A 22,927-nucleotide genomic window follows, 5' to 3' on the forward strand; every position below is an offset into this window, starting at 1 on the left:
ACTTTTTATGTAGTAATTTGAATGAGTTGGTGGTTAAAATTTTTGTGTTTAGTATGAGTTTGTATTATATTATTCTCATCTTTATTTTTAATATTGTATAAAACATAAATTTTTTATTTTTAGATTATTAAATTAGATTATAATAATATTTTGATGTGCAATTCATCGTATGATTTTTTGTCCAATTTATTTTTCAATTTAAACATAATTGTCGAAAAATAAATAAATAAAATTATGATAATTATTATATAGTAAATTTATGCGATTTAATTTCTTATTGTGGATCAAATATATTAGGGATTTGGGACATGAACCTTCTCAATTCTTAGTTTCTCATAAATAATTGCCCTCACAATTTATATAAATAAATAAAAGACGTGCAAATGAAAATGATAAAGAAAACTACAGTTTTCGTGGTTCATGAATACTTAAAATGTTTGGTACTCAATATTCTCTTATATATTTCTTGTTTAAAATATTCGGACTAACAATATTTATTTCCTTTCTCCCATCTGTTTATTCTTGATCGAATTAAAAGATTTTAATTTTAAGAAATAATAATAATAAGAACTAAATTTTAAATTTATAAATAATAATATATTTTAACCCTTTTCTATTTTAAAATTTCGATTTTGTCATTTTTACCTAATTCAAACACTGTGTAGATCAATTAAGTAATGTTAATGAAACAAAATAAGAGTTAAGGACATTCCAAGATTCTTTAAATTGAATGAGATAAGGGTTTGACTTTGTAGTTCTGACCAAACGTTATTTGTTTTCCTCACGTTGGTTGTCTCCCACAAGTTTGGGTTTCTAGAATGCAGAATGTTAAAAATATCTCTCCGGTCCTTCTTCATTTTGAAATTGCATCAATTGGTTTGTCTAAAAAAATTCGGAACAATTTAATTTCTTATCGATTTCGCAATTGATGACAATTAAATTAAGCATAACATTAATGTTGTGTACTATAATAACAAATCTCTGTGTAAATATTACGAGTAAAATTTATTAGAATCTTATCTATAAACCAAATGGGACTGAAATGGAATATATGTCAAAACATTTTCAATATATATTCATGGTTTGTGATGAATAATTTAAAATTAATTATTTTTGTCAACCGAAATATTAAAAGATAAACCAACCAAAACAAAAATATTCTTAAAGAGATTAAGTAGTTGAATACGAACTGGATTTAAACTTTTAAAATTGTATAGATTATCAATGAGATGTGCTATGGGCTTTTAGCCTTAAAATGTTAAAACGTTAAATAAACCAATTAAATTAAATATAAAAATAGATTAAACTTAAAAACGGAATAAATAAATAAAATTCTGTTTTTCGGTTGGGTTCACTTCGATTTAGAATTTTTTGCACACCTACAAATTAGTCTCTAAAATTGTCAATTATTCCTATATTAAGGTTTGAACTTGAAAATTGTTTTTATATTAAGACTGAAATTTAAGGTTTTAAAGAAATATTACACTAAAAATTCAAACCTCAATATAAAAATAATTGCGAGATTTAAACTCAAAAATTATTTAATTTTAAAAAATTTGGGTACATCTACTCAATTCATCTTAATATCTTCATGGAATATTTATTTGGTTGGTTTATCAACTAAAATTCTATGTTTTAAATATTTGGGTTGACAAAATAATTAATCCCTACTCATGTACGTGAGAAAAATGGAGAGGAAACAAAAGAATGTTTGGTGAGAAACTCTTATCTCATTCAATGCATAGAATCTTGGAATGTTGTAATCTCTTATTTCGTTTCACTAACAACAAATTATAAATAATTCGTGTTTGATGTATTGAAATTTAACGTATTGAAAACTAAAATATATTTAAATTTATCTTGGAATAAAATCTAGATTAACATAATAAGTGTATTTAAAAATTCCAGATTAATATTTTAACCCCAACATATAATTAACCATGTTTGATATAAAGTAAAATTATGATAATATAAATCTTAAATTTTAAATTTAAATATAAAAATTATATATATATATATACCTTTGTTGTCCCGATAACTTAGAACAAGAAAATACCAAAGAATATGGAGTAACCAATAATACTTTTTTTTTCCTTGGCACGTCGTTTGTTTATTTTTATGATTTTGTCAACAACGTGTCGATTGCAATTATTTATGACAAAAACCATCGACAAAACATTGAACTTCAATCCAAAATAAAAAGCCATTGACCCAATTTCTTAACAAATTCCTTAATATTTTTTGATAAAATTGAGTGATTATCCGTCAGCATAATTTAACTATAATTTTCATGATTTTATTTCATAAATACATTACATTATATATTTTATAATATAATATAGTGTGGATTACGCAAAGGATCCCAAGATTTTGGATTGATGCACTGACCAACTCATATAACACAAGATTATGATAATTTAGTTTAATAATCCAAAAAATAACGGACATGTTAATTAAAATGAATGATTATTATATGAAAGGAATCTAACATGTCATAATGCCAAACATAAAAACTTACATTAAAATTTTTCAAACTGGCTTTCCTACCTTCACAAAGCACTTATAAATAGGAACAGATTGAAATACATTTCATCATCAGCCAAAAACTTGCAATTCCCCATCAAAGCAAAAATGGCAGCTCCTTCATTCATCTTTTCTATCCTTCTTCTTCTTCAGCTTCTCTTTGCATCACTGCCCCACCATCGCACCCTCACTTCCGCCGCTGACGGTAGTTGGCAGCTCTTGCAAAAAAGCATTGGAATCTCCGCCATGCACATGCAACTCCTTAGGAACGACCGCGTGATTATGTTTGATAGAACCGATTTTGGACCATCTAATTTGCCACTACCAACAGGGAAATGTCGCAATGACCCGACTGACACGGCTCTCCAAGTGGATTGCACAGCTCATTCAGTCGAGTACGATGTTTTCGCCAATAAATTCCGTGCTCTCACTGTCCAAACCGATGTTTGGTGCTCTTCGGGTGCCATCATGCCCGATGGTAATTTGTTCCAAACCGGCGGTTTCAACGATGGTGAACGTCGAGTCAGGGTTTTTAGCCCATGCAGGACGTGCGATTGGAATGAAATACCAAATGGATTGACGGCTAAAAGGTGGTATGCAAGTAACCATATATTGCCCGATGGGAGACAAATCATCGTTGGTGGTCGAGGACAGTTTAACTACGAGTTCATCCCTAAAAACATTGTCACTACTAAGATCAACTTGCCTTTCTTATCGGAAACTAACGACAAAGGAATCGAGAACAATCTTTACCCCTTCGTTTTCCTCAACGTTGATGGAAACTTGTTTATTTTCGCCAACAATCGTGCTATTTTGTTTGATTATGTGAACAACATTGTTGTCAAAAAGTATCCTATGATCCCCGGCGGTGAACCTCGAAGCTATCCGAGCACTGGTTCGGCCGTTTTGCTTCCATTAAAGAACTTGAAAGCTGCAGCCATTGAAGCTGAAGTTCTAGTATGTGGTGGTGCTCCTAAAGGATCCTACCTTCAATCTTTAAAAGGTACTTTCATGGCTGCCTTGAATACATGCGCTCGGATTAAAATAACCGACCCGAATCCAGAATGGGTCATGGAGACTATGCCTTTAGCTAGAGTCATGGGTGACATGATATTGCTTCCAAACGGCAACATTTTGCTCATCAACGGCGCCGGTTCCGGGACGGCGGGATGGGAACAGGGTCGGGACCCAGTTTTGAGTCCGGTCTTGTACCAACCTGACAACAATATCGGCTCACGGTTCGAGGTCCAAAACCCGACCACCATCCCTCGTATGTACCATTCCACGGCGGCTTTACTTCGTGATGGAAGAGTTTTAGTCGGTGGAAGCAATCCCCACGCGTTTTACAACTTCACCGGCGTACTTTTCCCGACCGAACTAAGCTTAGAGGCATTCTCGCCGGCGTACTTGGACGCTAAATTCGACAAGCTGCGACCAACTATCATTGCTTCTAAGTCGATGTCAGGGATTCGATACCGGAAGAAATATACGATCCAAGTGGTGATTAACAGCAACAAAGTGGATGAAAGCTCGGTGTCGGTGACAATGTTTGCACCAGCTTTCAACACGCATTCGTTCTCCATGAATCAAAGGTTGCTTGTTCTCGGAAACGAAAAAGTGACAGCGGTGGGTAACTCGATGTACAATGTTGAAGCAACGACGCCAAAGTCGGGGAATCTAGCGCCGTCAGGATTTTATCTATTGTTTGTGGTTCATCAAGGCATTCCAAGTCAAGGCATTTGGGTCAGGTTGCATTAAGACTAAACAAAACATGAAAAAAAATACAAACATTCATTAAAATCTGCAAAAATAAGGTTAGTGATTTGTGCCAGAGGGGTTGATTGATCCAAGTTCACTTGTAAGACCAGAAAAAAGAATGTTGGTGCTTTGTTTGTATTTAAAGGATTTGATGATGTAACCAATATGTAATTTTTTTGTATTATTCTTCAAAATATAAAGATGGTTCAATAAAAGGAGGATTTTGTTGTTATTAATTTTAATTAAAAATTGGATAAATAATAGAGTGTTGAATCCGATCCCTTTAATATACAGGTGGTATGCACTTTCACCTCTTTTTTAATACAGTAGCAATGATAAAAAAGAGCCAAAAACAATGAGCAAATGACCACGGAGCCACCACCAATATTGAAATTTCAAAGGACAGTGTGGTTCGATGAGCAATGAACAAATTGACTAGAAACAGTACCCTACCGGTGAGGCCGTTGATGAAATTATAAAACTTTAGTAGGCGGAAGCAATCCCCACGCGTTTTACAATTTCACCGGCGTGCTTTTCCCAACCGAACTAAGTTTAGAGGCATTCTCGCCGCATACTTGGATGCTAAATTCGACAAGCTGTGACCAACCATCGTTGCTTCTATCGATGTCTGGGATCCGAAACCGAAAAGAATATACAATTCAAGTGGTGATTAATAGCGAAAAAGTGGATGAAAGCTTGATGTCGATAACAATGTTTGCACCAGCTTTCAACACGCATTCGTTCTCCATGAATCAAAGGTTGTTTGTTCTCGAGAACGACAAAGTGACGGCGGTGAGTAACTCGACGTACAACGTTGAAGCAAAGATGCCGAGGTCGGCGAATGTAGCCCCTTCGGGGTTTTATTCAATGTTTATGGTTCATCAAAGCATTTGGGTCAAGTTGTACTAGTTCTAATCAAAATGAAACGAAGAACACAGTGAAAAGCATTCATTCAAATTTATGAAATAATCGTGTTAATTTATTATTTAGAATTTATTAAGTAGTGATGTCAATTTAATAAAAAAAATTAAATTGTATAAATCAATCCTTATATAATAATGAATAATAAATAATTAACTAAACTTGATCAAACAAAATAAAACTTTATATAAATTATTGAATGAGATAAGGGTTTGAGTGTAGAATGTTTTATATAAATTATTTATTTATACCAAATAATGATTTGGGTAAAAGAATAATATAAAATAGATTTAATTGTTGACTTGAATGAAGCGGTGGTTTTAGTTTAATTAATATAATTGATATTTTAATAAAATTATATTTTAATTTTCAGATATTTATAATTTACTAATATAGCATCAATTCATCGGATTGATTGGGTTGGTTTACCAGCTAAAATTCTTTTTGATTTAAATATTTGGGTTCATAAAATAGTCATGCATGTATATGTAGCTTCAGCAAAATGTAGAGGGAAACCAATTATATAGTTAGGCAAAAGAATGTTTGGTGAACAGTCAAACTCTTATCTCATTCAATGCATACTTCTAATCTCTTATTTTCTCCAAGTATGTTACATTTTATATTTAATATTGAGATGCAAATTCTTATTAATATGAAATAAAATTAGAATTATCTCGAAATAAAATGTAAGGAATTAAAATTGAAATATAACCAGACTTATGCAATCAACTCCTATCTTATGTGTGATTTGTTCGTTGCTACAACTTATCTACATGCATTTGCGATTCTAATTAAAATATAATAATTGAATTCTAAGACGAGACACATATAAAAGTATATGTATTTTAGAACGAGAAAATACAAAAGACTATTCCCCAACATTTTAATTATTTATGCACACGTCGTTTATTTTTAAATTATAAAATTTTGTCAACAATGTGTGGATGGCAATTATTTATGACAAACTATCAACCTGCAACATTGAACTTCGATAAAAGAAAATTTAAGAAATTCCTAAAATTAAATAGTTGTCATGATTTTATTTCATAAATGTACACTACAATATATATTTTATAATATAGTATGAATTATGCATACATCTCCAGAATTTTTATTTATCCACTAATAATACATCCAAGAATTATTTATATAATAAACAATGAGAATAAAAGATTATGATAATTTAAAAAATAAAAGAATGATTGTTTAAAACTTTTTTATATGAAAAGAATGTCAAACATAAAAACTTCAATTAAAATTTAGGAAAATGGCATTCCCTCCTTCCCAAAGCACACCAAATTGAAACACATCTGATCATCAATACCCCATCAAAGCAAAAATGGCACTTCCTTCGTTTATTTTCTCAACCTTTCTTCTTCTTCAGCTTCTATTTGCATCATTGCCCACCCGCCGTACCCTCACCTCCGCTGTCGATGGCAGTTGGCAAATCTTGCAAAAAAGTATCGGAATCTCCGCCATGCACATGCAACTTCTTAGGAACGATCGTGTGATAATGTTCGATAGAACCGATTTTGGACCATCAAATCTATCGTTACCGAACGGAAAATGCCGCAATGACCCGACCGACACAGCTCTCCAAGTGGATTGCACTGCTCATTCGGTAGAGTACGATGTTTTTGCCAATAAATTTCGGCCTCTCACGGTCCAAACCGATGTTTGGTGCTCTTCAGGTGCCATCATGCCCGATGGTAACTTGTTCCAAACCGGCGGTTTCAACGACGGTGAACGTTGGGTCAGGGTTTTTAGCCCATGCAGGACATGCGATTGGAATGAAATACCAAATGGATTGACGGCCAAAAGATGGTATGCAAGTAACCATATATTACCCGACGAGAGACAAATCATCATTGGTGGTCGAGGACAGTTTAACTACGAGTTCATCCCTAAAAACATCGTCGCTAATAAGATCAACTTGCCTTTCTTATCGGAAACTAACGACAAAGGAATCGAGAACAATCTTTACCCCTTCGTTTTCCTCAACGTTGATGGAAACTTGTTTATTTTCGCCAACAATCATGCTATTTTGTTCGATTATGTGAACAACATTGTTGTCAAAAAGTATCCTATGATCCCCGACGGTGAACCTCGAAGCTATCCGAGCACTGGTTCGGCCGTTTTGCTTCCATTAAAGAACTTGAAAGATGCAGCCATTGAAGCTGAAGTTCTAGTATGTGGTGGTGCTCCTAAAGGATCCTACCTTCAATCTTTAAAAGGTACTTTCATGGCTGCCTTGAATACATGCGCTCGGATTAAAATAACCGACCCGAATCCAGAATGGGTCATGGAGACTATGCCTTTAGCTAGAGTCATGGGTGACATGATATTGCTTCCAAATGGCAACGTTTTGCTCATCAACGGCGCCGATTCCGGGACGGCGGGATGGGAACAGGGTCGGGACCCAGTTTTGAGTCCGATCTTGTACCAACCTGATAACAATATCGGCTCACGGTTCGAGGTCCAAAACCCGACCACCATCCCTCGTATGTACCACTCCACGGCGGCTTTACTTCGTGATGGAAGAGTTTTAGTCGGTGGAAGCAATCCCCAAGCGTTTTACAACTTCACCGGCGTACTTTTCCCGACCGAACTAAGCTTAGAGGCATTCTCGCCAACATACTTGGACGCTAAATTCGACAAGCTGCGACCAACTATCATTGCTCCTAAGTCGATGTCAGTGATCCGATACCGGAAGAAATATACTATCCAAGTGGTGATTAATAGCGACAAAGTGGATGAAAGCTCGGTGTTGGTGACAATGTTTGCACCAGCTTTCAACACGCATTCGTTCTCCATGAATCAAAGGTTGCTTGTTCTAGGGAACGAAAAAGTGACAGTGGTGGGTAACTCGACGTACAATGTCGAAGCAACGACGCCGCGGTCAGGGAATGTAGCTCCGTCAGGATTTTATCTATTGTTTGTGGTTCATCAAGGCATTCCAAGTCAAGGCATTTGGGTCAGGTTGCATTAAAACTAAACGAAACATGAAAAAAAAATTACAAACATTCATTAAAATTTCCAAAAGTAAGGTCTCTGGTTTATGCTAGAGGGGCTGATTGATCCAAGTTTACTTGTAAGACCAGAAAAAAAGAATGTTGGTGCTTTGTATGTATTTAAAGGATTTGATGATGTAATCAATATGTAAATTTTTTGTATTATTCTTCAAAATATAAAGATGGTTCAATAAAAAGAGGATTTTGTTGTTATTAATTTTAATTAAAAATTGGGTAAATATTAGAGTGCTGAATCAGATCCCTATAATGTACACGTGGTATGCACTTTCACCTCTTTTTTTAATATAGTAGCAGCCAAAAACAATGAGCAAATGACCAACGGAGCCACCACCAATATTGAAATTTCAAAGGACAGTGTGGTTCGATGACCAATGAACAAATTGACTAGAAACATTATAGTACCGGTGAGGCCGTCGATCAAATTATAAAACTTTAGCTCCTTCGTTTTGGGAGACCAAGAATTTTAAACGAGGTTGACTCAGCGGGAAGGAACACAGTGAAGGTGGGCTGCCATGGAACTCACGACACCAACAAAGCTCGAATTCTATGATCAAATGTTGAAGCTTCAATCCAAAGCCATACTCGTTCATTACTTCAAGGTCACTTCTTTACCCGATTTCCACTCTGGGTTTTTTTTTTCCCCATTCATTGATGAGAATCGATCATTTCCCTCTTTTTTGATTATGGGGTGGTTGTTTTTTTCAGGGCGATGATGGAAGGAAAGCTTTGATTTTAGATAACACAATTTTCCATCCACAAGGTGGTGGTCAACCTTCTGATACTGGTTTCATTTGTGTTACTGATTCGAACCTTAGATTTTGCGTGCAAGATGTTCGATCAAAAGACGGAGTGGTAAGTTTACTTGTATAAAGCTTGCAACATTAATTTTTTTCCTGTTTTTTAAAGAATAAGTTTGTGGTTTTTTTTTACAGGTGTTCCATTATGGAGTTGCTGAGGATTCTAGTATGGAAAATGAATTAGAGCAAGGAAAAGGAAAAGAAGTGATTTTGCAAGTGGACGAGTCACGGCGGAGGCTGAATTCTAGGTATTTGGTATTCAAATTTATGTGATTTTGAAGGTTGCTTTGTGTATATAATTTCAAACTTGCTATGAGTTACGGTTTTCGTTGAGGGATTTTCGACTATTTCGGGATAATTTTATGGACCCTTCAACGGGCCAATATTGTTCCTGGTCGAGTTGGGATTTTGTCTCCCTATTCTGTTGAGAGCCCGAGTCAATGGCAGGGTTAACAAAGTGGGAGCGCCTCCTCGAATCAAACCGTGTCTGCACGACCACAACATGAGCTTCCTGTGTTTCATATTTTTACTATTAATTAGAAATCAAACAACTAGATTATGTAGTGGCACTGGCTTAGCTCGTTATTTTTCCTTGAGGTACCGAAACATGCTTAGGCGTAGGAGTAAGATCCTTCAAATATATGAAAAAACGTAGAGAAACATTGAGCATACCTATGTTAAACATGCATTCATATCCAACACATTACCCCTAAGTCCGACCTACATGGTTGTCTGTAACAGATTTCGGGAAGTTGTATTTTCGGTATAAAAGTTCATAAAATATTATTCATTTCTTGAGATTTGCTGGTTCAAGTTCATTTTTGGGGGGCATAAACTACTGTTGTTGTTGAGCAGGCTGCACTCAGCTGGGCATTTGCTTGATGTTTGCATGAGAAATGTTGGTTTTGGGCATTTGGAGCCTGGGAAAGGCTATCACTTTCCGGATGGGTATGCATTTCGTACCAGCATTTGCAAATTAATTAATAGCAGAACTGCTATGAGCATCTTTCTGCTGAATCTTCCATTTTGATGTTCATAAGCGAATACGGGTGCTTAGAACTAGCATTCATGAAGTTTGTTTTTATTTCTTTTTCCAGGCCCTTTGTGGAATATAAGGGTACTGTTCCACTGAACGAATTGCAAAACAAGCAAAGGGAAATAGAGATAGAAGTTAATGCCTTGATATCGAAGGGAGGGAAAGTAAGTATCGTTTAGATTAGATCTGCTTTGTGAATTTTAGTTACAATGCAGAGCGTTTTGTAAGCTCGTCCCCATTTCTTTCAGGTTAACGCCACGGTACTACCATATCGAGAAGCTGCTGAGCTATGTGGTGGTTCTCTTCCTGATTACATTCACCCGGTAAGTGGCGGTTATAAAGCTTACTTTTGGACTGCATTTGTGTCAAACACCGGCAATGACTGGAAATCCCATGGAAATTCGGAATCGGATTCTTTTCGTTTGCTAACGGTAGCCTTATTTTCTCATCCCGTCCAGGGAAGCAATCCTCGTATCATAAAGTTAGGGGACAACCCCGGTTGCCCTTGTGGTGGCACCCATGTTTCCGATGTTTCAGAGATCTTAAGTATGAAGGTATACATCATCAATTTGCTTCACTTAGAAAATGATAATTTGATTAATGATCCCCATGTTAGTGAGTGTCAGATATAGGTATGTGTCAGGCACTTGTATGCTCGGTTTTTTCATATGTTTGGAGAATCATGCCCTCTCGTACCCATATCCGAATATCCGTTAGATACGAGTGCTCAATTCCATTGATATGTTTGATTTATGCTGCAGGTCTCTCAAATTCGCACTAAGAAGGGAATGACAAAAGTGTTCTACACCATCGGCACCTGACATAAACGGCATGAAATGCTTTTGTTGGGTAAAAGTATCATGGAGGCTCTTATACGAAGAGTCAGATTGCATTTTGCCATCTTTATTCAATAAATGGATAAATTAATCTTTATACAATATGCAAATTGACTCCTAGTACAAAAGTTCTTATGCTATTGTTACTGCTTTTATTGATAAAAGTATTATTGCATATATCAAATGATGTATATCCCTACCATGAAGTTGGAAAAATTAATTCAATCATGTCACTTATAGGCTGCTTGTTTCTGAATATTAAAGTTGGAAAAATGTCTTCGTCCATTCACTTTATTTCTCTGCAACCGTAAGGCTAAATTGAAATGTTCAATATAGGGCTAACCCTCGGTTGGATTTTCGGTTTTTAATTGAATCCTTTGAAAAATAAAGAAAATATAAATTACAAAAGAAAGTAAAAGAAATTACCTAACAATGAAAATGAATAAATCAAAAGTAGATAAAGTTTTAAATTTAATCTTTGAATATTTGGTTTTTAGTCTCGAAACTTGTCTAATTTTAAAACTAATTTAAACAAAACAAAAATTAAAATGTTATTTTATATCTGTTTGTGTCGACGTGAGCTAGCAAGTTGCCTGTCTCTCCAATGACTCAAAGAGACAGTGAAAGTTTGATCTTCCCAAGAGGTCTTTTTGCTACGAATTTGGTATTTGAATATTATTTGTACTAGTGCTTTGAGTTATGAAATTATGTAAATTCAATTACAATAAAAATGGGAATTTTCCGAAATGATGAAGAGATAACAAATGAATTCATTCATTTCTAGTATAAAATGATCAAGCAGTAAGAGTAAGAGGGGATTGCCCGAATATTCAGTTTTTTTTTTAGAGATAAATTTACTGAGAAAATCTTTTGTCAACTAAGCAAAATGAATTATATCTCAGAACATGGTCAACTATAGAATGATTTTGAATGCTAGTAAACAAGTGGCTATTTATATACATACATATATACAAACCCAAAGAAAATGACGGCAATGCAGCTCAAATGGGACTCTGAAAAACGACACGGTAAATAGTGAATCTGACACGGGAAAAAAATGAAAGGCTAAAACCAGATTCCTCCAAAATTTAGCAGACACCCGTTCTTTCTTAACCATCCAATTGTTTCAGATTCTCCATTAAAGCTCCTTCTTTTTGCCTTGCTTTCCCCAAAGTTCACACCTTTGTTAACTGCCCCTGTTGATACTTATGGTCTTTTTTCTGGGTTTTGTGAACTTCTTCTTCTCTTTTAGATCATAAAACTGAGGTGGGTTTTTTCTTCTTTTACTCTGTTTCCTTCAAAGTTTTGATTTTTATCACCATTTCAATGCTTATGATTATGTTTTCCTCATACCCTTCTTGTTGATTTATTGTCAATACATTATGTTTCATTTCGATTGAAGTAAGCCCTTTTATTTATCTGTTTCTGCTATTTTATTGCTGAATTGGAGGTCTAATATTATATGTTTAGCAGCCTATTCCAACTTGGGTGTAAGAGTCTAAATACGGGTATTTATCCGGGTACGATTAAATTTATTTTTGAAGTTTTTTAATATATTTGAACCATCACAGATATTGGATACGGATACTTTAGTTTTTTGTTTGGACTTTGTTGAGGGGTCAGCCCTTTTTCCGTCGAGCAGTCGATCATATTGTGTCCAGAGACTCTACACTAGGTTTTATCCGAAGGTTTTATCTCCCAATGATTTCGTGGAGTTTGGGGGAATCACCAAGTAGATATTTAGCATTTTACCTCATGCCTTTGTATGGCATTAGTGGGTAAGAATACTAATACTTGGTTAAATTAAGGAGACAAAATCCGAGAATAAAATCGAGCGTAAACACCTCGAACACAATGCCTCTAATGTTTGAGGATCCGATGGCCTGCTTGGGGAACTAAACTTCAAACACCTAAAAGCGAGCCGACCCCTTAAACGGACTTTATCTTGTTATTACAATGCTATGCTCCTTTTTCTTTTATGTGAAACTTAACATAATGAAGATTTTAATGGTTATGTTTCGTATGTTTCAGCCTATATAATGCTGGGTGAAGACATTAATGATTCTGAAGGGGAGATTAAGGTGAGTTTCGGCTATCAATGCAACGGTGGCGGCGATGGTATTCCAAGTGGGGCTGTGAAAGGGGTCGAGTCCAGAAGTGACATACCGAGGAACGGTAGTTTCTCGTGTTTGTCTGGTGCTGCCTTAAGTGCCAATGCTACATTGGCCAACACAAATATCTGCAATGGTCTAATAGGATCTGATATTCTTCCTAGTCTAGATTCCCCTAACTCATTTCGTAGGGTTCTGTCTTCTCCATCTCTTTCGAGATTGGATATATTATCATCTTCCCTACAAAGCAGTATGTCGAATTTAAGTTGTAGTCCACCGAGTCCAGTCGGTTCATACGAAACTGATTCGTATATGTTGAAAACCATGAGTGTTCCCACTAGAAGTGATAGTTTCCTTAATGCTGTTGAAGTTCAAGTGGCGGGTGGAGCTGCAGGTGAAGATCGGGTTCAAGCTGTTTGTTCCGAAGAGAACGAATGGCTTTTTTGTGCTATCTATGATGGCTTCAACGGGAGGGATGCTGCTGATTTTCTCGCTGGGACGTTATACGAGACCATAATGTTTAACTTCAATTTACTCGACTCAGAATCAAAGCAGTATGTTCCCAGTATCGACTCTGCAAGTGATGAAAGCTCGTATTCGGAAATGGAAGTGTCTTCTCGTTCATTTAGGAATGGAGTACTTGATATCCTTCATCGAGCTTTAAGTCAAGCCGAGAATGATTTCTTGTACATGGTAGAACAGGAAATGGAAGACCGTCCCGATTTAGTTTCAGTAGGATCTTGTGTTTTGGTTATGCTTCTTCATGGAAATAATTTGTACACGCTCAATTTAGGTGACAGTCGAGCTGTATTGGCAACATTTGATGAAGGAAACGACATGGATCAGTCTGGAAGATTAAAAGCTATTCAGCTCACTGATAGTCATACCGTCGATAACGAACTTGAAAGAACTAGACTCTTGAGTGAGCATCCTGATGACTCGATGCCCGTAATTGCTGGAAAAGTGAAAGGAAAATTGAAGGTCACTCGTGCTTTCGGAGTCGGTTACTTGAAAAAGGTCAGCACGGTTTGAATATGTGCCAAATACGGGTATTTAATGAAAATTATAACATCTTTGTTATTCATTGCAGAAGAAACTGAATGATGCATTGATGGGAATTCTTCGAGTTCGAAACCTCATTAGCCCCCCATATATCTCCACCGAACCATCACTAAACGTGCACGAAATATCGAAATCCGACCACTTCGTAATAATTGGCAGCGATGGTTTATTCGACTTCTTAAGCAACGAAGAAGCAGTGAAGCTCGTCCATTCTTACATCTCGAGCAATCCTTCTGGAGATCCTGCAAAATTTCTCGTGGAACAGCTTGTAATAAAAGCGGCTCATTCTGCAGGTAATTATTATCTTTTCTTCTTTGACTTCTTCCGTTCGTTTTTTGAACATTTCCATTCACAGGTTTCAGTAAGGGAGAATTGTTGAACATTCCGGCTGGTAGGAGGAGGAAATACCACGACGATGTTACCGTTATCGTGATTATTCTCGGAACGAATCATCGAACTTCGAAAGCATCAACCTGTATTTGAATCTTATGTATTTCATTCAGCAACCCTAAATCATTGTATATATAAGCTTAAATTCAGATAATTTTCATCTTGATTTGTTGTAAAACAAATTTTGTGTCACTTAAAATCATGCATTAGTCTTTGGTGTATGTTTACAACAGTGTGATACAGCTATGCTCGTAATTTAATTTACTTGGATTTGATTATATGATCTAATTATGAATTTCATCCATTCTTTACATTCCCATCTCCTCTTCCTCCTATACCATTTTTCAATTTTTTTTAAATTGATTTGATAGTCAAATTAATCAAATCATCAATTCGCCAGTCCAATTAAAAAATTTTGATTCAACCATCGATTCAATTAAATTTTAGCCAATTCAACCAAATTTTTAGTCAATTCAACCGGTTATCAATCTAACCGGTTCAAAGTCACTTTTCAAACTGATCTTTTGGTCGATTTTCAATCTAGTCTAGTTCAAACAACCCTGCCATTTTCATTTTCGTTTACAACTCACAGACCCGAGCAGAGCTTGGAGCCTCTAATTTGAAATCTAACTTCTTATAATCCCAATTTTCCCACTTAATAAAAAAAGTAAAATTACCGTGGAGGCCCTATATTAGGAGTCAAATTATATTTTACTTTCTTTACTCAAAAAATGAGCAAATTAGACCTTATATGTTAAAACAATTATCTATTTACACTGTTAAAAACTGACATGAGTGACAATAACCAAAGAGTTATATGTGGTGAGCTCCATATGTCTCTTACTACCGTATAAGGACCAATTTACTTTTTAATTTAACGTTGAGTGACTAATTTACTCATGTTTTGAGTGAAGAGGTCAAAATACAATGTGACTCCTAGTACAATGATACTTCTACCAAAAATACCCAATGCTCCAAAAAATGCAATGTAAATTAAATTGTCAATACCATATATCAATTGGAACATATGAAAGACTTGGAATTTGTAACCTAAGAAACATGATAATATAGTTCAAAACACAAGAATGGTTATTTTCATTCATAACCAACCTAGTTCTCCATTTCCTTGCCATTTTCCTTTATGGCTGGTGTTTGCATTTCCTCGTCTTTTGCTTCAACCTTGGGTTGTTCTTCACCATCTTCAACACCTTCTGAAACATCCTGCAGCTGCAAAACACTACTTTTTGATATTTGAAAGAACTTGATAATAGCCGTACCAGACATGTATTTGTATATGACGCTCGTATCCCAAGTCCGAGTGAAACATGGAATGCAAAACAAAGGTTGTTAGTTAACTTACCCCCAAATTTCTCAAGCTTGCAGTAACATCTTCATGTTGCTGGTGGAGTGTGTTCCTTAGATCTTGAAATTCCTTATTTCACAAAATGAAAACATTCTAGGTAAGTTATCTTCCTCATTCAGAATGAAATACAAGAAGCAACTATATAACATGATGTCTGAAACATATTCAGACAACAGATACCCATGTCGGGCACGTAACTGTATCCGACACTCGCGTCTAAGTCCAAGTAAACAAAGGAAGCAAACACTCACCGTACGGAGTTGATCAACTTCAACATTAAGTGTTTTCTTCAGGTCTGTAAGCTCCTGCAAGAGGCATGCATATCAGCTTATGAAATAAACAGCAAATAAGGCAGGCATTTATTAAAAGTAAACCTCAACTGCATTTCTTAATTCAATTGCAGCTCCCATGTTAGGAGTGAGATTACAGTTTCCTTTTTTTCAAAAATGGATAAATTAATTTTTATATATTAGATCAAAGAACAATCCAGTTCTTCTGTTGACTAAAAACTGATCCCTGTGCATTAGGGTACGCGTGACGTCACATTAAATTTTAACTGTACAGATTTCAAACCAGGTTTCAAAGCTATCTCTTCGGCAATCGAGGTTAGCGTGTTAGAAGTAAATGTCGGACACGAGTACTTAAAAGAAAAATGAAAGAGTCCGAAGTTTCCCCACACTTTGATATGTCATTTCATGGTAAAAGATCCATTAAATTACCTAATTAGCTTGAAATGAATCAGAAAACCCAACAGATTTCCTTTCCAACTCTAAACCCTTTTCTATCACGCTATGATATAATCCCAATATGAATAAACAAAATAAAAAGCAATGTAGAGAATCCATTGAAAAGAAAACAAGAAATTTAAAGCAAAAATGTACTTACATCGCGGTAAATTTTAACTTGGGTATCCAATTTTGATCTCCAATTTTGCAGATCCTAGCGATAAAAAAAAAAGATAAACAGCTCTTTTCTACTCGAAATTGAAAAAAAATATATAAACCAAAAAATTGTAAAAAAAAAGGGGATATAGTTTGCGTAATTACCAGTTTCAATCCTTGAATTCTACTGAGTAGCTCAGCCCTTGATTCATTCAATTCCTAAAAGTCACCAAAAATTACAATTAGAACCTAAATGAATCGAATCAAACTATTTTTTCTTGAAAAAAAGAAACAAATAATAATTAAAAACAGAAAACAAATTAAAAATCTAAAACTTACGGCAATTTTTGAGCCGACGGGAGTGTTGTTCTCCTTCTTCTGTGAAATGGGTAAACAAATATTTGGTTAACATTTCTAAACAAAATCCAAACTTTGCAGAAACCTAAAAAGAAAACAGAACTTTAAGACTTCAACTACAAATTTAAAAAAAAAAAATGAAATTGAAGAAAGTACGGGAGCTAGAGGTGCAGAGATGGGAACAGCAGGAGTTGAATAAGATGATGCCATTTGCAACAATTTAGAAACAGAGACTGTTATTTGATTGATTTGAATTCAAGCTTCGTTTTTTTTTTCTTTTTTATGTGTGGAGATGGGAAAGAAAAAACTTCCTTTTTTTCTGTTCTTCTTTATGTTAAAGAAATGGATTTTGATTTTATTTTATTTGAACTGAAATTTGAAATTGATAAATAGGGGAGTGTTTGGGCGGGGAAATTTATGAAAGGGTTTCTTTAAGGGATTTTCACCTTAATTATTTAAATATTTTTTTATTTAGGTCCTAAACTCGAATGCCACATCTAAAATTTTTAGGGTAAATTACATTAATAGTCACTTAACTATTAGTATATTTTGGCCACTTAATTATGAAAAGTTACAAAACAATCAATTAACTATTAATAATTTTCTATTTTGGTCACCCAACTATTCAATTTTTTTTTGTCACCAGCGGACTAACATACAAATGAAATCACCCAAAAATCAAAATAGTTGGGTGACCAAAAATTAAATTTACTAATAACTAGATGATCATTTTGTAACTTTTTATAATTAAGTAACCAAAATAATTAATAACTATTAGTGTAACTTATCCAAACTTTTTATATTTCTTGTGTAGTTTTTAAAATTTATATAAAATTTTAAAAATTTCAGAGCAACAATGTTACTTTAACCCTTTTAAGATGGTAAAATCGAACATTTATCTCACCGTCATTATCCAAACTATCATTCAAATTTTAAATTAATCATTAAATTTTAAAACATTCTAATTAAATCTTTAAAGTATCAAGCGTGCATTTCATCACCTAATCATCCGATTAAATGTCAAATATCAATTTAAATCTAAAATGTAGTATTTATAAAATATGTAAATCAAATTATAAACAGTTGTATTTATTATATATACAATGTGCTTAAAAACAATGCATATGTTTTAAACATGTTTAATATCAAGTTTGAACTAACATTTAATGTTTATAGTCAAATTGGCAAAAAAGTTAATTAATTTAATTAATACAATATTAAGAATTTAAGAATTCAATTAAAATATTTTAAAAATTAAAATAAATTAAAATATCAACATTAATTTTTACACTATGTAAATGGATCCCTACCTTTAAAAATATATTTTTAAGTTTTATTTTAGAAATAAATTACAAAAATAATTAAAAAACAAGAATCTAGAAAGTTCTATTACTCATTCACAAGCTACAAACAAAATCATTGCTTTTGCATGCTTTTCTTTGTGTAATTATTTAATATTTCTCTTTCTTTTTTATTTATTTATTTTAAAGTAACAAAAATAAAATAATCAACAAGACAAAATACTATTTCTCTAGTCTCAATCATTTTCCCACTTTAATAAATCTTTCCCTTTTCTTTAGTTAAATTAACTAAAATAATCCCATTTTGATTTCATAATTTCCATTAATCTAATTTCAATTCCATTGTTTTTAATTTTATTATTTTGAAATATGTATTTTTAAATTTAATGCCAATTTTTTTGTTAATATGTAATTTTACATCACTTATTTTAAACATGTAATAATATGATCACAAAACGAAGTTTTAAGAGTTCAAGATTAAATTATATATTTTTATGAGAGTTAAAATATAATCACTTTTTATAATTTTTAAAAGATTGAATCAAAATACTATTATTTTGAGAGATCAAACATAATTTTATTATATATTAATTTAAAATTTTTAAATTTTGAGGGTCTAAAGTAACAATTTATTATTTTAAGGAGTCATGACCCCCACATGTCCTCTTCGAAATAGCTAAATTCGGATTGCAAATACATAAAGAATAGGAATTAATAAATTACAAAAAAGGATTAAACTCACACAAAATGCAGAGCAAAGAAATGGCAGACTCGGTCTTAAAAATATGAAAAAGGGAACATTAACGTTGTAGCAGAACAAGCAAAGCCTCCTTGTCTTTCTCTGTTTTGTCTCTGTGATTAACTTGTGAGCTAACTCAGTTTAGCTCAAGAGAGAAAAACAATGAGTCAGGAAGCGTTTATTTACAGCTTCGTTGCTCGAGGAACAACGATCTTGGCCGAGTACACTGAGTTCACTGGAAATTTCCCAGCAATCGCAGCTCAGTGTTTGCAGAAACTCACTTCTTCCAACAACAAGTTTACTTACAACTGTGATCACCATACCTTTAATTTTCTTGTTGAAGATGGTTATGGTAATTCCCAGAACTTTGATCTTTTTCTTTATTTCTCTGTTTTTTTTCCTCGAGAAACAAACAGGATTGTGGAAGGTAAAGCTGAATTTGGAAGTTAAAGTTGGTAGATCTAGCAAAATTATTATAAAATGGGATGTGGGATTTGCTGGGTTTTTGTTAAAACACTAGAAAGTTAGCTTCTTTTTATTGTATGGATTCGTTTTATTCTGTTTGGTTGGTGAGAAAACTGAAGAAAATGGTGGTGTGCATATAAATATGTGCATCAATAAAAATTGACTCAATTGAGATTGAATTGGAGAATATATAATCAACAATTCATAAATATATATATGCATCTATATTATGTTTTAATGGATTTCATTAGTTTGCATGCCCTTTTGGATGTTTGTTATATGCCATTTCATTAACAAAGATGTGTTGATTAGAAAAAATTAACATGAATTAAAAACTCCATTCATTTGTGCTGTTAAAACAGGCGCAACTGATGTACAAGGGCCAGTTTTTAATAGTAGAACTAGATGAAATTTTTAACAGAATGACACGTTTGTTTTTTGATCTAACATAGAGGGATTAATTTGAACCTTTTTTAATAGAGGGGCAAAATATAATCTAACTCCTAGTATAAAGGCCTCCATGGTACTTTTACCCTCTAGAAGATTAAAATTTTGGGAGCTCATGTTGCAAGTTTTTCAATTTGGTATCTATAATGAAAGGGTATGGGGAGGAGGGGAGCTTCCGATATCCAAACAGCACGACTGTTTCCGAGCGAAGTTGCACTCACTTGTGTTAACCGAAGCCTATTCCAAACATTAAGGTTACTCCAAATGCTATAACTATCAGTGATGCTAATAAAGTTACCACTGTTGTATGCTCAAGTATCATATACCAGTTCTTAGCCGACACCAAAGCTAATGAGGCGCTTTTCTTATTGCTTCCTCGATCGGTAACCCTCGAGGCCTTAAGTACATGCCTTTCATTGTATGCAGTGTATTGTGTTGTTGCAAAAGATTCTGTTGGAAAGCAAATCTCTATATCATTTCTCGAACGAATGAAAGTGGACTTCAAGAAACGATACGGGGGTGGAAAAGCCGATACAGCTATGGCCAAAAGTCTCAATAAGGAGTTCGGGTTTGTTCATCCATCCAACTGATGAATTGGTAATCTTTTAATTAGTTTACATAAATATATATTCTTATTTTGTTGAAACGAAACATTACAATTCTCAGGCCGGTTTTGAAGGAACACAAGAAATATATCATTGAACATGCTGAAGAAATTGAGAAGCTATTAAAGGTGAAGGCTCAAGTTTCAGAAGTTAAAAGTATAATGTTGGAGAATATTGACAAGGTAAGTACTTTTACTGTTCTGTCTCGGGTGAATTCGCATTCTTTTCCCTTTGGATGTTCCGAAACATGATTGTAACATAACTGGAATACTGGAATTTCTATGATCATATAATCAGATAAAAGATGGTCTTTGAACAAAAGGGTGCCTGAAATGATACTTGAACTATGGTTTTAACTTATCGAGCACCATTGGTTACCTGCTGCGTTTACATGACTTTCAATTCTACATCTCAGGCAATCGATAGAGGAGAAAGCCTAACAACTCTGGCTGACAAAACTGAGAATCTACATGATCAGGTAAACCCCATTTTCGAGCTCTATCGAGAAATTTTTTATATGCATTAGATTTCATATTATCGTGTCCTTTCTTCAGGCCCAAGCTTACAAGAACCAAGGGACGAAAATCCGTCGTAAAATGTGGTATCAAAACATGAAGATAAAGATGGTAGTTCTCGGAATCTTGCTACTTCTAGTACTCGTAATCTGGGTTTCGGTTTGTCACGGATTCGATTGCAGCGACTAGCGGCATCCAAAGTAAAGCTTGTGACACGCATATATATACCAAATGAGCCATTCATCGATTGTGTTTTATTTCTTACCATGTTTTCTGAAACACCAAAAACTGGAACAGGAAAGTGCAATGATGAATGTACGACACAAAAAATGCACTATCATTAGGCCTGCTTATAGAGTTGAAAATCTTTATGCAATATAATATTTGGCTCTTAAAAAGGAACATTTAGATACCATCTTTTAAGGGACCTGGATTTTAACTTAGCAAACAGATGAGAATTAGATTTCACATTTGCTTCATTCTTAAACTGTTAGGTTGAGAATTTAAAAAAGAATGTTCTTAAGGTTGTTTTAAGGTTTTTTTTCTTTTTGAGGGGTTTTATTCAATTTCCCCTCTTATTCACTCTGCTATATTGCCACACGGGCAAAGATGGGTGAAGTTAGGAATTATTATTGGGGTCGGAATAAATTAAAAATATTTCGGGGGTCAGTTTAAAATGAATTATTTATTTTTGCATGAAAGCCTTATATACATATTCATTTAACAAAGTATTAAAAGATCAAATTGAATTTTTTTAAGTTTCAGAGGGGGCAAAAAGTGAAATTAGATTATTTAATCTAGGTCAAATTCTGCTATTAGTCCTTTATACACTGCATAAGTTGTATTAATCTCTATAATTTAATCTGGTCAGTTTTAGTTCATCTACCTTTTCTAAATTTGAAATTTTAATATTGACCTAAATAGTAGTAGTTAATTCAATTTGGTTAGGTTCTGCTATTAGTCTTATATCATGTGCAAAGTTATAAATTTAGTCAGTGTTTTTATGTGAATCATTCTTAGTATTTATACTTTTGAATTTCTAAATTTCAATCTTGACACAATTAATCGCCATTAAATCCGTGAATTAACCTTTTCATGAATAATATATGAAAGTAACAAGTTGAAGTTGTATTACACATGTGATAATATGTTTACTATATTAAATTCTAAAAATAACAAAAAAAAATACGATTTTGTCAGAAATTTGAAAATTTAAAAAGTACACAATCGAATTGAAGTATAGAAACTAATAATGGAATTTAAGCTTGGCAAATGTTTTGTTAGCATGTGTACACTTGGCATGCAAATTGGGAACCTAGGAGGGGGCCCTAACAAATAACTCGGGGAAGAAATAAAAAGAAACGTTGCCATTGGTCCACTTGAGTAAAACAAGATTGAATTTAGACCAATTTCTCATATACATATTTTATATATATATATATATATATATAGTTTTCAGACATGTGCATGCATGTCTCATTTGTTTGTCAAAATGGTAACACAAATGCTCCCTTGCTTCAACAATTGTGGTTCATAAATTCTTAACTTGAATTTGCTATATATATTCTCTGGTTTAGAATTTTAGCTCATAGATGGGGTCTCTATCCATTTCACAATATTGTGGTTTACATTGTTGATATTAGAAGTATGATTTCGTCCTTCAATTATATTTATTTTTTACATTTTGGTATTTAAACTTTTCTTAGTTTCATTTTAGTATTTGAATCATCGTTTTGTCAAATCTTTTCAAAACTATCAACATTTTATAAGAATGCATCAAGTACTCAG

At 33.8% G+C, this 22,927-nt stretch overlaps 6 protein-coding genes across 7 annotated transcripts; 5 read left to right on the plus strand and 1 right to left on the minus strand.

The window, feature by feature from the left end:
• The first annotated feature begins 2,612 nt into the window (after positions 1–2,612).
• LOC105797781 (aldehyde oxidase GLOX) lies at positions 2,613–4,513 on the plus strand. The gene has a single exon (XM_012627704.2). The coding sequence runs from the start codon at positions 2,632–2,634 to the stop codon at positions 4,279–4,281; it is 1,650 nt and encodes a 549-aa protein (XP_012483158.1). The 5' UTR covers positions 2,613–2,631; the 3' UTR covers positions 4,282–4,513.
• Positions 4,514–6,541: 2,028 nt separating this feature from the next.
• LOC105797782 (aldehyde oxidase GLOX) lies at positions 6,542–8,191 on the plus strand. Its single transcript, XM_012627706.2, has one exon. The coding sequence runs from the start codon at positions 6,542–6,544 to the stop codon at positions 8,189–8,191; it is 1,650 nt and encodes a 549-aa protein (XP_012483160.1).
• Positions 8,192–8,537: 346 nt separating this feature from the next.
• LOC105800753 (uncharacterized) lies at positions 8,538–11,140 on the plus strand. The gene is made up of 8 exons (XM_012632054.2): positions 8,538–8,833; positions 8,940–9,086; positions 9,167–9,279; positions 9,887–9,979; positions 10,129–10,231; positions 10,316–10,390; positions 10,526–10,621; positions 10,829–11,140. The coding sequence occupies exons 1-8, from the start codon at positions 8,747–8,749 to the stop codon at positions 10,886–10,888; spliced, it is 774 nt and encodes a 257-aa protein (XP_012487508.1). The 5' UTR covers positions 8,538–8,746; the 3' UTR covers positions 10,889–11,140.
• A 761-nt stretch (positions 11,141–11,901) lies between these two features.
• Positions 11,902–14,744, plus strand: LOC105800752 (probable protein phosphatase 2C 40). 2 transcript variants are annotated; one of them, XM_012632051.2, is made up of 5 exons: positions 11,902–12,169; positions 12,377–12,423; positions 12,935–14,031; positions 14,105–14,369; positions 14,432–14,744. In XM_012632051.2, exons 3-5 carry the CDS (start codon positions 12,943–12,945, stop codon positions 14,557–14,559), a joined length of 1,482 nt encoding a protein of 493 aa, XP_012487505.1. In that variant the 5' UTR covers positions 11,902–12,169; positions 12,377–12,423; positions 12,935–12,942; the 3' UTR covers positions 14,560–14,744. The 2 variants fall into 2 exon arrangements, with proteins under 2 accessions (XP_012487505.1, XP_012487504.1); XM_012632050.2 differs by lacking the exon at positions 12,377–12,423.
• A 695-nt stretch (positions 14,745–15,439) lies between these two features.
• LOC105800754 (uncharacterized) lies at positions 15,440–17,429 on the minus strand. Its single transcript, XM_012632055.2, has 7 exons — positions 17,224–17,429; positions 17,050–17,088; positions 16,876–16,929; positions 16,715–16,768; positions 16,081–16,134; positions 15,827–15,898; positions 15,440–15,693 (listed from the first exon to the last, which is right to left on the minus strand). The coding sequence occupies exons 1-7, from the start codon at positions 17,275–17,277 to the stop codon at positions 15,577–15,579; spliced, it is 444 nt and encodes a 147-aa protein (XP_012487509.1). The 5' UTR covers positions 17,278–17,429; the 3' UTR covers positions 15,440–15,576.
• A 1,664-nt stretch (positions 17,430–19,093) lies between these two features.
• LOC105800756 (vesicle-associated membrane protein 724) lies at positions 19,094–21,541 on the plus strand. The gene is made up of 5 exons (XM_012632057.2): positions 19,094–19,459; positions 20,446–20,587; positions 20,686–20,806; positions 21,040–21,102; positions 21,179–21,541. Exons 1-5 carry the CDS (start codon positions 19,270–19,272, stop codon positions 21,326–21,328), a joined length of 666 nt encoding a protein of 221 aa, XP_012487511.1. The 5' UTR covers positions 19,094–19,269; the 3' UTR covers positions 21,329–21,541.
• Positions 21,542–22,927: the final 1,386 nt, after the last annotated feature.

The sequence above is a fragment of the Gossypium raimondii genome, chromosome 9 (genome assembly GCF_025698545.1).
Source record: "Gossypium raimondii isolate GPD5lz chromosome 9, ASM2569854v1, whole genome shotgun sequence".
In the NCBI taxonomy this organism is placed as follows: domain Eukaryota; kingdom Viridiplantae; phylum Streptophyta; class Magnoliopsida; order Malvales; family Malvaceae; genus Gossypium; species Gossypium raimondii.

Bases quoted from the DNA above. Each gene is read 5' to 3' on its own strand.
- LOC105800753 (XM_012632054.2), top strand. From the start codon at position 8,747: ATGGAACTCACGACACCAACAAAGCTCGAATTCTATGATCAAATGTTG. The intron at 9,980-10,128 runs GTATGCATTTCG...TTCTTTTTCCAG, and splicing joins GGCTATCACTTTCCGGATGG to GCCCTTTGTGGAATATAAGG. The intron at 10,232-10,315 runs GTAAGTATCGTT...CATTTCTTTCAG, and splicing joins TGATATCGAAGGGAGGGAAA to GTTAACGCCACGGTACTACC.
- LOC105800754 (XM_012632055.2), bottom strand. From the start codon at position 17,277: ATGGCATCATCTTATTCAACTCCTGCTGTTCCCATCTCTGCACCTCTA. The intron at 16,930-17,049 runs GTAAGTTTTAGA...GGTGACTTTTAG, and splicing joins CCGTCGGCTCAAAAATTGCC to GAATTGAATGAATCAAGGGC. The intron at 16,769-16,875 runs GTAATTACGCAA...TTTTATCGCTAG, and splicing joins GAATTCAAGGATTGAAACTG to GATCTGCAAAATTGGAGATC.
- LOC105800756 (XM_012632057.2), top strand. From the start codon at position 19,270: ATGAGTCAGGAAGCGTTTATTTACAGCTTCGTTGCTCGAGGAACAACG. The intron at 19,460-20,445 runs GTAATTCCCAGA...CATTGTATGCAG, and splicing joins TCTTGTTGAAGATGGTTATG to TGTATTGTGTTGTTGCAAAA. The intron at 20,588-20,685 runs GTTTGTTCATCC...TACAATTCTCAG, and splicing joins AGTCTCAATAAGGAGTTCGG to GCCGGTTTTGAAGGAACACA.
- LOC105797781 (XM_012627704.2), top strand. From the start codon at position 2,632: ATGGCAGCTCCTTCATTCATCTTTTCTATCCTTCTTCTTCTTCAGCTT.
- LOC105797782 (XM_012627706.2), top strand. From the start codon at position 6,542: ATGGCACTTCCTTCGTTTATTTTCTCAACCTTTCTTCTTCTTCAGCTT.
- LOC105800752 (XM_012632051.2), top strand. From the start codon at position 12,943: ATGCTGGGTGAAGACATTAATGATTCTGAAGGGGAGATTAAGGTGAGT. The intron at 14,032-14,104 runs GTCAGCACGGTT...TATTCATTGCAG, and splicing joins GAGTCGGTTACTTGAAAAAG to AAGAAACTGAATGATGCATT. The intron at 14,370-14,431 runs GTAATTATTATC...TTCCATTCACAG, and splicing joins AAAAGCGGCTCATTCTGCAG to GTTTCAGTAAGGGAGAATTG.